A 12,068-nucleotide genomic window follows, 5' to 3' on the forward strand; every position below is an offset into this window, starting at 1 on the left:
AAAGTATGTATGTATCACCTCTCGCAATTCATCAAAACATTGGTCATCCATAAAATACTTTCCTCCATTCATTCATTCTGGTTCATCTAACGTTAAGCTATGTGTTCGTAATAAGTTTTTTTTTTTTATAAGTATGTGTTCTTAATAAGATAAAATCACTAATAAGCAACTAATCTGTCCCTTCAATCGAATGTTCGATCAAAGGCGTTGTATCGGGCCCGAATTGGCTCTGAGGTCCAAAGGAGCCCTATTGGACCCGAATTGGTTTCCTAACAAACCCGACTTACTTAAGGGCGGGTACCGGTGAAAAAATGAACCCAAAACCCCGACTATTAATACGGGGCTTTAGGGTTAGGGTTTTGCAGAGCAGAGGACGTCGGCCGCTTCTTCTTCTCACCGCTCGTCGTACCTTGTTTCTCTCTGTTCGGCCGGCCTGCAATGGTGATCCTCTTCCCCTTCTTCCTGTGTCATTTGTGCATTGGATTTCTTCATTTGGGGCTTCCGCGATCTCTCCGTCAATGGTTTGCTCAGTTTTTTTTTTTTTTTTTTTCCGGGCTGGCTGCTCGTCTTGTGACAGGCATTCGTCAAGGCTCAGAAGTCGAAGGCCTACTTCAAGAGGTACCAGGTCAAGTTCAAGAGAAGGAGAGGTAAGCAATCGCCCCGTACTTCTGATATACGGTGGCTCGGCTCACGAAATGGATACCTCGAAACAGTGATTGCTCTTCGATTCTGCAGAAGGAAAGACCGACTACAGGGCGAGAATTCGCCTGATTAATCAGGATAAGAACAAGTATAACACTCCCAAGTATCGCTTTGTGGTTCGATTTGTATCCTTTCGTTACATCGCATGCTCTCTATCTTTTCCATGCCTGGATCCATCCTCAAGTAGCTGCTGTAGCTGCCTTTACTCATACTCATGCATTTACTAGACTTATTTATTTATTTCATTGCATAGTTGTAGTCAGCAAATGGCGCAATGCAATCAGCGTAAAAGTCTGTGATGTTTTTGGTCGTTATGCCATATAACAGAAATTGAGCTGCTAATATAAAGTCATGAGCTTTTCTGTATATAAATTAATTGATTTCCCATGTTAGCAGATGTATATATAGCGTAGATTTACTTATGTGTATGGTCCTCGGAAGATTATTAAGCTCTGCACTGAACTGTTTCACTAATTGCAATCGGGCATTGCTTGCATTGAATGCATTCTGGGTTCGATAGTTGACTATTCTGTCTATAAGTTCTGGGTTTAGAAAGAACCTTAACCTCTCGTTTAGTCCAACAAGGATATTGTTGCCCAAATTGTATCTGCTACTATTGCTGGTGATGTGGTCCTTGCGGCAGCCTATGCCCATGAGCTTCCTCATTATGGGCTTGAAGTTGGTCTTACTAACTATGCTGCTGGTATGTATTGTAGGATTCTTTCTTGCAGGCCTTCTTTTGTCTGTCTCTCGCTCATTAGCTTTCGCCAATTATTTTAATGCTTCCAAGTTCTTGTGTATTGTAGCATATTGCACTGGACTTCTCCTGGCTCGCCGGGTGTTGAAAATGCTTGAGATGGATGGAGAATATGAGGGCAATGTGGAGGTATTATATTGACCGTGAGCTTTTGGTGTGAACTTTTTAATCTATTTTGCTTTCTTTTTTAAAATTTGTCCTTTTCTTTTTATTTTTCGTCATTAGGCTACTGGAGAGGATTACTCGGTGGAGCCTGCTGGAGAGAGGAGGCCTTTCCGTGCTCTTCTAGACGTTGGTCTCGTGAGAACAACCACTGGTAACCGTGTCTTTGGTGCCCTGAAGGTAGTACACTTCTTCTGCGTTGTTATGTAGCATGTTCCTAGGAGTTATGTTACTGATGGTCATCATAATCTCAATCGAGATAATTATTTCTACAACATGTTTAATAAGCCACATATTTTAACTGTCGGATATATCTGATTTTTTTCATATTCCGCAGGGAGCATTGGATGGTGGTCTTGATATTCCTCACAGCGACAAGAGGTTCGCTGGGTTCTCGAAGGATAGCAAGCAGCTTGATGTGGATGTTCACCGCAAGTATATTTATGGTGGTCATATTACTGCGTACATGAGTGTAAGTTCTCTCTTTTTTTTTTTTAATTAATGTGTTCTGTAAGATTGCATGCAGCAGAAGCCCTGAGTTTTCTGTCTATGTTCTGCATTAAAACTTAGATTGAGCCATCTGCCTCATTGTATTTTATGTAGACCTTGATGGAGGATGAACCCGAAAAGTATCAATCCCAATTCAGTGAATATATCAAGAGGGGCATTGAGGCCGATAACATCGAGGCAATGTACAAGAAGGTTCATGCTGCTATTCGTGCTGAACCCACATTGAAGAAGTCAGAGAAGCAACCACCCAAGGAACACAAGAGGTAAGGCAAATTTGATTGTTCACCTGATTGGTTGTTTGTGATATACGGTCGTGCTTGGGTGCAGCCACCTTTCTTTTCTGTGAAGGCCTCGGGCACAAATAAAGGCAAACAAACATTTTTCTTGTTTTAACAGGTACAACCTCAAGAAGCTTACGTACGAGGAGAGGAAGGCTCGGTTGATCGAGCGACTGAATGCTCTCAATTCAGCTGCTGGCGACGAAGATGAAGATGACGAATGATAGGTCTGCGGGCTTTAATGGCGCTAGGACACTTTTTGTCTTCGAACCATACAGAAGCAGCTTGTAGTTTTGTTTCTTTTTATTATCGATATTGCTGTCATGAGTTAATTTTGGTTCCATCTTTTGTCACATTGGTATCCCTGAGAACTTGGAGCTTTTAGCTTGTTATCGTATGATGGAATTTCAACTTTTGATATCGATTTCTCTTTTAACTTCCCAGGTTTGTCTCCTGAGCGTATATGCTCTATACGTCCGACTCGACATCTTAATTTGGTAAAAAATGACAAGATCAAAAGTTTTTGAACTCAATTTTAGTTTCGAAAAATCTATTGACACTGCCTAATTTAATGTTTTGGGGAGTTAGGGCCTCAACCTTTGCTGCTGTGCTATATCTGTCAAAATCGATTGAAGCTGTAATATTAATGCTGCCGTATGAGCTTGGCAGTGTGCCACAAACATGTTGGGTGTCTAAATATGGTTAGCCGGTGACTTCAATGTAGGATCACCATGCCCTTGACATTATTTGGTATCCTCAACCGTTGTTATTTGACGATAAAAGTCGTTTTATGGTGGAGGTTTAGCATGGCCAGAGCCAATGATCAAGATTGTTCTTTTGAATAGAATTAAATAGCATTTGGATCTGCTTGAATATGATCCATAGCACTTTTTCGGCAAGAACACGAGGCATCCTTCGACTTATTGCATACGCAGTCCTCGCTTAATTGTCAATGTGGCTATTTATTACATGTAAAGTCCACCTACATAAACCGTAATCTTTTCCAATTGCATCACACCTCTTGATTAATCAGATCCATGGAACTGGGAAGATGGACTGGGGGGTGTGCATATTCAGCCTACAGAAGAACGAAAATGTTCGTTCGAGCAAATATTAGTGGGGTCCCGGGAATTATGAGTGGACTCTTGCATACAAGCCCAAATCGGCCCATGGGCTCTAATACATGGGCTTCGTTCTTGACTCGGTCGGCCCAAGCCGTCTATGTCAGATCAGCTCTAGGGTTTAACCCTACTGATTCTTCTTCTTCAACTCGGCCGACTGCTTCATCTCTCTCCCCTCCCGCTCGAGCTCTCAAGCTGCAATGGTGAGTACGCATGTCTTTCGTGCTGTTACGTTACTGCATTTCCAAGTTCGTACTGTAGATCCGCTGTTAATGGTGAATCGGAGCAGATTGTTCTGATGACTGGAATCTAATCTACCCGCTTGTCTACTCATGTTTAGAGTATTCTGTGCTTTTCCATACTGCTAATGTTATTCTGTCCGTGGTTTCGTTATGGCAGGTGTTTGTGAAGGCTCAGAAGTCGAAGGCCTACTTCAAGAGGTACCAGGTCAAGTTCAAGAGAAGGAGAGGTAAGCAACCGCCCCGTACTTCTGATATACGGTGGCTCATGAAATGGATACCTTGAAACAGTGATTGCTCTTCGATTCCGCAGAAGGGAAGACCGACTACAGGGCGAGAATTCGCCTCATTAACCAGGACAAGAACAAGTACAACACCCCGAAGTACCGCTTGGTGGTTCGATTCGTATCCTAAAAGACCCACCTTTATCGTTCTTTCTTTCTTTATTTTTTTTTGGTTGGGGGAAGAGAATAATCCGGTGGATCAGCTCGTGCCCGTGTACTTCTTTTGCGTTTATGTTACACCTTAACCTCTTTTTATAGTCCAACAAGGATATTGTTGCACAAATAGTATCCGCCACCATTGCTGGTGATGTTGTCCTTGCTGCAGCTCACGCCCATGAGCTGCCTCGTTATGGGCTTGAGGTTGGTCTCACAAACTATGCTGCCGGTAATGCCGCTTCTCTTATCTCTTCTCATGTATATGTGAAATACCCCTGCACAGTTGAATATTAGTTTGTGTGTATTAAGATGCAAATATTATTATGATCCAGCTTACTGCACCGGCCTTCTCTTGGCTCGCCGTGTGTTGAAGATGCTTGAGATGGACAGTGAATATGAAGGCAATGTGGAGGTACGCCGGTGGAAATTCTGATGATTTCGAAATTTTTAGTTATCTTTCGCGTCACTTATGTGATTTATCCAATTGCGGTTTTTAGGCAACTGGGGAGGATTACTCAGTTGAACCTGCTGGGGAAAGAAGGCCCTTCCGTGCCCTTCTTGATGTTGGCCTTATCAGAACCACAACTGGCAACCGTGTCTTTGGTGCACTTAAGGTATTGCGAACTTCATGAATCAGTTCACATTCTCATGGGCTTGCTCTGATTTTACTTAGTTTCTGCAGAGACGATTTTTTGTTAGGATGTTTAAACATCATACACAGAAAAGGCTGAAATGATTTTTTTTTTCTTTTGATCATCTCTTAGGGGGCATTGGATGGTGGGCTTGATATTCCTCACAGTGACAAGAGGTTTGCTGGGTTCTCAAAGGATAGCAAGCAGCTTGATGTGGATGTTCATCGCAAGTATATTTATGGTGGCCATGTTGCTGCATACATGAGCGTAAGTTCTCTCTTCTTCAACGTGTTCTGTAAGATGGCATAGCAGAAGGCCGGAGTTTCCTGTCTATGTTCTGGATTAAGACTTAGATTGAGCCATCTGCCTGGTTCTATCTTTCGTAGACCTTGATGGAGGACGAACCCGAAAAGTATCAGTCCCACTTCAGTGAATATATCAAAAGGGGTATTGAGGCCGATAACATTGAGGCAATGTACAAGAAGGTTCATGCTGCCATTCGTGCAGACCCCACATTGAAGAAGCCGGAGAAGCAACCGCCCAAGGAGCACAAGAGGTAAGGCAAATTTGATTGTTCACTTGATTGGTGGTTTATGAAATTGGCCTATTTGTGTCTTGTTAGTCGGGGCAGCCATTTTTTTTCTTCAGTGAAGGCCTTGGGCACAAATAAATGGCATGCTAATGGCTTACTCGTGTTAACAGGTACAACCTTAAGAAGCTTACGTATGAGGAGAGGAAGGCTCGGTTGATCGAGCGACTGAACGCCCTCAATTCAGCTGCTGGTGACGAAGATGAAGATGATGAGTGAAAGCTCGGCGGCCTTTAAGCCATACCCAAGCAGCTTGTAGTTTTTCTCTTTTTTCTTAAATAATTATCTATGTACTGTCTTGAGCTCTTTCTTTTTTTGGCTGAAATACAGTCACGAGGTAATTTTTGTTCATCTTCTGACACATTCTCATCCTGAAATTCTCGGAGTTTTTGTCTTGGTACGGAATGGAGTTTCATGTTTTGGCATGGCTTGTCGTGAGCTTCTCGGGTCTATATGCGCCTTATTCTTCTAACTGGACATTTTAACTCGAAAGAGAGACCAAGAATTACAAGATCAAAAGAGTAGCGTAAGGTCTCTGGAATTATGTATATCATGTGGGTTTGTCCAGATTGCAAGGTTTATAAATTCCAATGGAAACATAGGCTATTCTATTTGGACGAGGTGACAAAATTCGAGGTCATCAGCAATCATCGGAATAAGCACCGCAGGCTCAGTACCAGCCAACAGTTGCTGGATGATTTTGTGGCCTCAGAAGATGCTTTGAAACATCGGAAAGACGAGGAGTGCGAACTGAAGATAGTGTAGTTTTCTCGAGGAAACACGGGATGACTCGAGTCATCGCATATGGAAGCTCCATTTGGGAAGGTTAATGTTTAGGAATTAAAGATGAGATCAGATACATATATGTAGCCTATGCGATTTATGCCGAAACTTTGGGCATGGATTGTATCGAGGAAACAGTAGAGTTTAGGTTAAACAGCGAAAGTTTGAAATATTTAACCTGTAACAGATCGAAAAAGGTAAAATATGTATCATCTTCAGTAATAGAAACTCCAAATTCAAAGCCCTGAATGAAAACACAGAGATGGAAAGAGGTTAAGGGAAGAGATTTTCAGCAGAATTTCGACTTCCATCTTCCATCCATGTTGCTGTTCAACTGTACACTGTCCAGAAGGGAAGCCAACAACTGTCTTAATACGATATGTACAGTACGATATTAGAAGATGACCAAAATGACGATAACAGCTGGGGATTGGCGATACCAAGGGAGCACAATAACAGTTTGTGGCCGAACATCTAAAAGGAGAGCCAGAATCTTACATTTCAAGAAGCCATTGTAAGCTGATCCAGTTATCACTACAAACCAGTAAAAATTCGTAGAGTCTGAAGGAAAACGAGCCGGTAAAAGGTTGATTATCAAGAAGGGTGCGAACTGTTTTGACTCCGGAAGCTCACCTGAAAGTTAGAACATGACGAAGTTAGGAAGTGGGAGGGGCAGAGGGCCGCAAAGAAATAAAGTGACTGACCTTTTGTACAAAGCTTTCACATCTTCCCTCAGCATCGGGATCTCGAGGAATTCGTCGCCGCACTCAGCCACCTCAACAGGGTCAACCTCGAACTCTCGAGACCCGCAATGCTCATTCCACTCAAACCACATCTTTGAGATCTTCTCCTTCTTGAAGCATGTGCTGTGGTCGTCCTCCTCGGGTGAATCAGCTGCGACTAGTCTATAGGCATAGACCTTCTTCTTTTGCCCAGGCCGGAAAGCTCGGCCTATAGCTTGGCGGGTCACCGAAGGGTTGAGGTGAACATCAAGAATAATAATTCGCGAAGCTCCAACCAAAGAAATCCCCTCTCCACAAGCCTTGATGGAGCCAAAGAAGACTCTGGCATCGGGAGAATTGTTGAATCGTTCCATTGACCATTCTCGGAGCTCAGCATTCGTTTCCCCGGATATCACAAAGACTTCCTTCCCCAAGCACCACCCTCTCTCTTTTACCACCAATCTCTCCAAGAACTTCAGAGGTGTGAGGTATTGACTGAACACGAGGAGCTTCTCTCCAGCAGACTCGCACAGCTTAAGCATACTCAAGAAGAACTTAGCCTTGACACCCTGCCTCACATTGATCTTCCCTAAAAGCTCGTCCATCTCGGCATCACTCCTCACAGAAGTATCATCGGCTGAGTGGAGGGCAGGGTGCAGGTATACTGCACTCCCCTGGGCTGTTATCTTGAACTTTCGGGCCAACTGCTTGAGCTTCTTTACCTCCTGCTTCTGTAGCCCGCTGAGGTTGAGGACCACAGTGAAGTCCACGAGTCCAGGCAGTTCATCCAGGAAATCTCCCTTGTAGTAGTGGAGGACCTTTTTTGTCATCTCACGGAGATCCTGTATCACTGTCGCCTTTCGATCCAAGTCCATATCCTTCTGGAGTGTGTGCTCCACTAAATCATAGAATGCAGCATCAGCCCCTGTCTTGGACTGCTTCCTCATCGCTCCGCGCCCTTGCATGTCCACCCTGCTCATTATTCGCCTGACAATTGCCTTGGAGCTGTCCATCCTAAGAAACTTTGGACGGACGAGGTTCAGTATGTTGAATACCTCCTTCACATGGTTCTGGTAGAGGGTCCCAGAGAGCACAACCTTCCTCTTGGTCTGGACCTTCGCGAGGGATTGCAACACATCTGTGTTCTCATTACGAGGAGTGTGCCCTTCGTCGAGGATGAGAATCGTGGGCCTTTCAAGAAGAATCTTTTGGCAGCATTTGGAGGTGTCACTGATCCCAGAATCACAGACAATGGTTGAAAACTGCTTGTAGCCAAGGAAGAGGATGCTCTTCTGCTCATCCCACTGTTTCAGAATGTCCAGCTGTTGAAAACGCTTATCGGCTTTCTTCGTGTAGAAATCTAAAAGAGGGAGGTCCTCCACTTGCCATGTCTGGAACTCCTTCTTCCACGTAGCTAGGATACCCTTTGGGAGCACAACAAGAGGTCTAGCATCTGGGTACTTGGCCAGAAAGCTCTGCATGAAGCTGATTATCATGAAAGTCTTCCCTGAACCAGGAGCATGGGCCAAAATGCAGCCACCAGGATTCTCACTCACCAAGTTGCTTACTAGAAAGTTGAAGCCCTCCACCTGGTGAGGCTTCATCTGCTTCATGTGTCTCGGGTGAGCAGCTATATCGGTGACTTCCAGCTCATTCACGGAAAGCTTGACTCCAAATATACCACTAAGATCGCGGTCTTTGACACTTCGAGAATCAGAGATGTAGGTTCGCGTGCTCCTCTTAGCCTAGAGTTGGAAAAAAGGGCACCTCAGAAATACTAAACAGACTGAAAAAAAGACGTGCTGATGTTGGATCTCCCATGACCAGCATCAAGACAAAAACTCCCAACCGATGCCTAGGCTAGGCATTTGGGAAAGAAGCCACAAAATCAGAAAAAACATGGCGGACTGAGGCCATAAGATCAATATAACATAATAGCTTCGAGATTTTACAAGCCACAAAAGACTCACTGACAGGACTTAAAAAATGCACTTGAGAAGATCTTTACCTTATGGTACTGGATCTCAACTATGGTTTCGATTCTTCTATCTATGACCCCACAAACACGGCAAACATAACCTATATCATCCTTCAAGACAAAAGAATGATCACATTGCTCATCCTCTTCCTCATCTTCTTCCTCATCTTCACTCATATAATCATCATGTGAAGAATCTTCAGCAACATCCTGAAAAGCAAAATTAGATTATGAAAACTAATATTCCACAGATAGTTGATCCCATTAAATTGGAAATTTTTCTAAAAGATTTATGAAAATGATTAATAGAAATAATTCATAGAGCTAATAAACGAAAGCAAAGTCTTCATAGTCCTCATATATGTACCTTTGAGATTTCTAGAGCCATATTCATCTCCTTCCAAATATCACCAAATCCATCATCTTCAAGCAATTCATCTCCATCGTCCTCCACGCCTACATATTCACCCGTGTCTTTTTTCCGTTCACTTTCACCTTCTTCTCGAGGCAATCTCCTGCGATCTTTACCCTGTATTGTAGTTGAAGAAATGGATAAGCTCGGCCTATGTTAAATAACAGAATGCATCTTTATTCGTCACTACTGATCCAACTTACCCTATTCTCCCCAGTGAGAACTAGCCCGATGGGTTTCGGCAATAAGATCTCCTCAAAAGGATATGAAGGCTTCAAATCCTTCTCATCCTCCTCATCTGAATCCAGAATCAGAACAGTTTGTACTGCTGCTGAAGCATCATTAATTGCTCCCTTCTCCTCCAAATCAACGGCATTCTTCCGTCCCCCATGAGAGGGGGTTTGTAAGTCGTCGTAATCCGGGCTTGACTCTGAACCGACCGAAGGCTTTGGAGGGTTCGGATGCATCATCATCAAAGGTCCTAAGCGCTGTATCTTTCTGGCAATCAGCGCTTCTATGTCCTTGGTGACACTACCATATTTGCCCCAATCCAGCTCATGCAACATGTGTCCAATGGCAAATGGGTCGGAATAGTCGGTGGCAGCACTGGATCTTTTCCGTGTCAACGAAGACATCTGTAATCAAAATTTCAAATTGAGACTACATAACTGAGTTTCATTTTAGCAACAAACAAACAGAAAAGAAATATCAGATAGTTTCACATATAACATCCAACAGAACCCCCTCAACAATGCTGGACTGTTAAGACAGAAAGTATAAAACGAGCTTCAACAAAATTCCTTTCACAGAAGGTAGTACTCAGTAAAATCAAGAATTTCACATTCTTCCATGAATCTTTACCCAGCGGTTTGCGAAGCACCCATAAGACAGCAACCCTTTACTATTGGAGAATAGGAAAACAAAAGCCGAACACTTGCAAGATTGATATATACCTAAGCAGAAGCAATACACACCATTTTCCTGCCCTGTGTTTTCCACGTTCCTCACAACAAATCAACCAATGTGCATGTGCACACATAGCATTCACGTACATGCACCTGCTCAGAAACTGAAATTAGGGTCATACCTTTTTCAAGATGCAGGCTGGCAGAAGGCTGAAGAGACAGAAGCTTGAGATGAAGAAGCTCAAGATAGAGGTGACTCTGTTGCAATCGTCGTTATCTGAAGCATAAGGAGACCGGAAAATGAAAAATTATGCGCAAAGAGATGTCATTCCGACGAGAAGAGCGGAATCGGTCGAGATAACCCGAGACGACAATGATCCGGAGGAGCTAATCGGAGCACGAGAGACTTACATCTCCTCGAGGACGGAGATAGGAGAGGAGAGGAGAGGAGAGGAGAGTGATAGTGTGCCTGAATGTACAGTAGGAAGCGGCTACTGACTCGCAATGCTGGGGAGCTTCGGTCCGGTGGGAGGTTCCTGACGGCGATCGAGAGGATGTTAGGGGCGAAAGAGATGCTGACGAGCGGCAATGGCGACGCTGCCGGAGATCGGTAGACGGTCCGGCGGCAAAGGCTTCGGTCGGAGAAAGACGAGCTCAAAACCCCCTTTGCTATTTGACTTTTTATTATTTCTTCAAGTCAAGAGTTACTCAAAGGGGACGTCACCGTGAATCAGATAGGTCGTCAGAATGCCGTGAATATAATGCGGTCAAGAGTTTTCGATTCGACCGGCCACCTCATATTTCTTTTTGTTTTTAATTTAATTTATTTTAAGTCCACGAGTTTACTATAAGCACTAAAACTCCAAAAAAAAAAAAAAAAGTTATGTCAACATTTTGTCCATTTTTTAAGTCCTCAAGTTTACTGACCGCATGCTGTGGGGTAAAAAAAAATAAAAATAAAAACTTGTGTTACATGACGAAATTATTTCGAGTTGTTCCACAACGTGAAAAGAATAAAAGACGGTATTGTACAATTTAATTTCCCTATAAGATATGGATAATGAGGACTATCATGAATATCTCTGATGTTAACATCTTTCGGTTAAGCTAAGCACATTACAATGTTGCGATCCCGTCATAGCATTCGATACATGTGTTCACTGGTCACTGAGTCTAATTTGGATGCACGAGATTGAATTGTTTGTTGTTCACTGTAGCCAAACATAACCTAACCCGAGTCTGAGCTGTTGTTCTCCCAGTTGGTTAAGAAGCTGTTGCTCTTGCTCGAGTCCGAGCCGATCTCTTGCTCTTGCTCGAGTCCAAGCCGATCTCTTGGTCGGAATTGTAATCTAGTTGCTGATTTCCCTTACTCAGTTTTGGGTTTTAATTGTATTCTTCTACCAACAAATTTGTGTTTATCTTTTAATTTCATTGTAGGGGTTTCAGGATCGTCTAAATAAGCATTTTGGGTTTTTTTTTTTTAATGCTAACGAAACAGGACATGTCAGGCCCGACCTGCCCCGTGCAGCAGATAAATGAGCGGGCATGCGAGGCTTGACCTATGCTAGGGCGAGGGATTCAAATACCTACCCTAACCTAGCCCGTTGGTATTCCTAAACATGGTTCATATTGATCGATCGATTATTAACAACCAAATTTATCCATGTCGGGAATGAATTGGAAAATTTATAATACATAATCCATATTCATATTCATATATAAGTAAAATTGACTCACCGTAACAAATAAATGACCTATCACTAATGAAATAAAAATATTTAGTAAAAAAGTTAATTAGAGATGATTTAATAATATTAAATCCGTTTTATGAAAATTTA

The 12,068-nt window shown here is 43.0% G+C and overlaps 3 protein-coding genes across 7 annotated transcripts; 2 read left to right on the forward strand and 1 right to left on the reverse strand.

Moving 5' to 3' along the window:
* Positions 1-289: 289 nt before the first annotated feature.
* LOC116203762 (60S ribosomal protein L5) lies at positions 290-2,848 on the forward strand. Its single transcript, XM_031535674.1, has 9 exons — positions 290-441; positions 578-647; positions 736-827; positions 1,279-1,405; positions 1,509-1,588; positions 1,685-1,801; positions 1,959-2,093; positions 2,225-2,394; positions 2,528-2,848. Exons 1-9 carry the CDS (start codon positions 439-441, stop codon positions 2,631-2,633), a joined length of 900 nt encoding a protein of 299 aa, XP_031391534.1. The 5' UTR covers positions 290-438; the 3' UTR covers positions 2,634-2,848.
* A 736-nt stretch (positions 2,849-3,584) lies between these two features.
* On the forward strand, positions 3,585-5,860 carry LOC116203763 (60S ribosomal protein L5-like). The gene is made up of 9 exons (XM_031535675.1): positions 3,585-3,733; positions 3,930-3,999; positions 4,083-4,174; positions 4,312-4,438; positions 4,542-4,621; positions 4,707-4,823; positions 4,974-5,108; positions 5,228-5,397; positions 5,544-5,860. The coding sequence occupies exons 1-9, from the start codon at positions 3,731-3,733 to the stop codon at positions 5,647-5,649; spliced, it is 900 nt and encodes a 299-aa protein (XP_031391535.1). The 5' UTR covers positions 3,585-3,730; the 3' UTR covers positions 5,650-5,860.
* Positions 5,861-6,499: 639 nt separating this feature from the next.
* Positions 6,500-10,951, reverse strand: LOC116203761 (protein CHROMATIN REMODELING 35-like). Of its 5 annotated transcripts, none has more exons than XM_031535672.1 (7): positions 10,730-10,951; positions 10,413-10,507; positions 9,529-9,960; positions 9,281-9,442; positions 8,944-9,123; positions 6,918-8,680; positions 6,500-6,846 (listed from the first exon to the last, which is right to left on the reverse strand). In XM_031535672.1, exons 3-7 carry the CDS (start codon positions 9,958-9,960, stop codon positions 6,843-6,845), a joined length of 2,541 nt encoding a protein of 846 aa, XP_031391532.1. In that variant the 5' UTR covers positions 10,413-10,507; positions 10,730-10,951; the 3' UTR covers positions 6,500-6,842. The 5 variants fall into 5 exon arrangements, with proteins under 5 accessions (XP_031391532.1, XP_031391531.1, XP_031391530.1 ...); XM_031535671.1 differs by having other exon boundaries at positions 10,700-10,951; XM_031535670.1 differs by having other exon boundaries at positions 10,642-10,951.
* Between the last annotated feature and the right edge of the window lie 1,117 nt (positions 10,952-12,068).

The sequence above is a fragment of the Punica granatum genome, chromosome 4, assembly GCF_007655135.1.
Source record: "Punica granatum isolate Tunisia-2019 chromosome 4, ASM765513v2, whole genome shotgun sequence".
NCBI classification, from domain to species: domain Eukaryota; kingdom Viridiplantae; phylum Streptophyta; class Magnoliopsida; order Myrtales; family Lythraceae; genus Punica; species Punica granatum.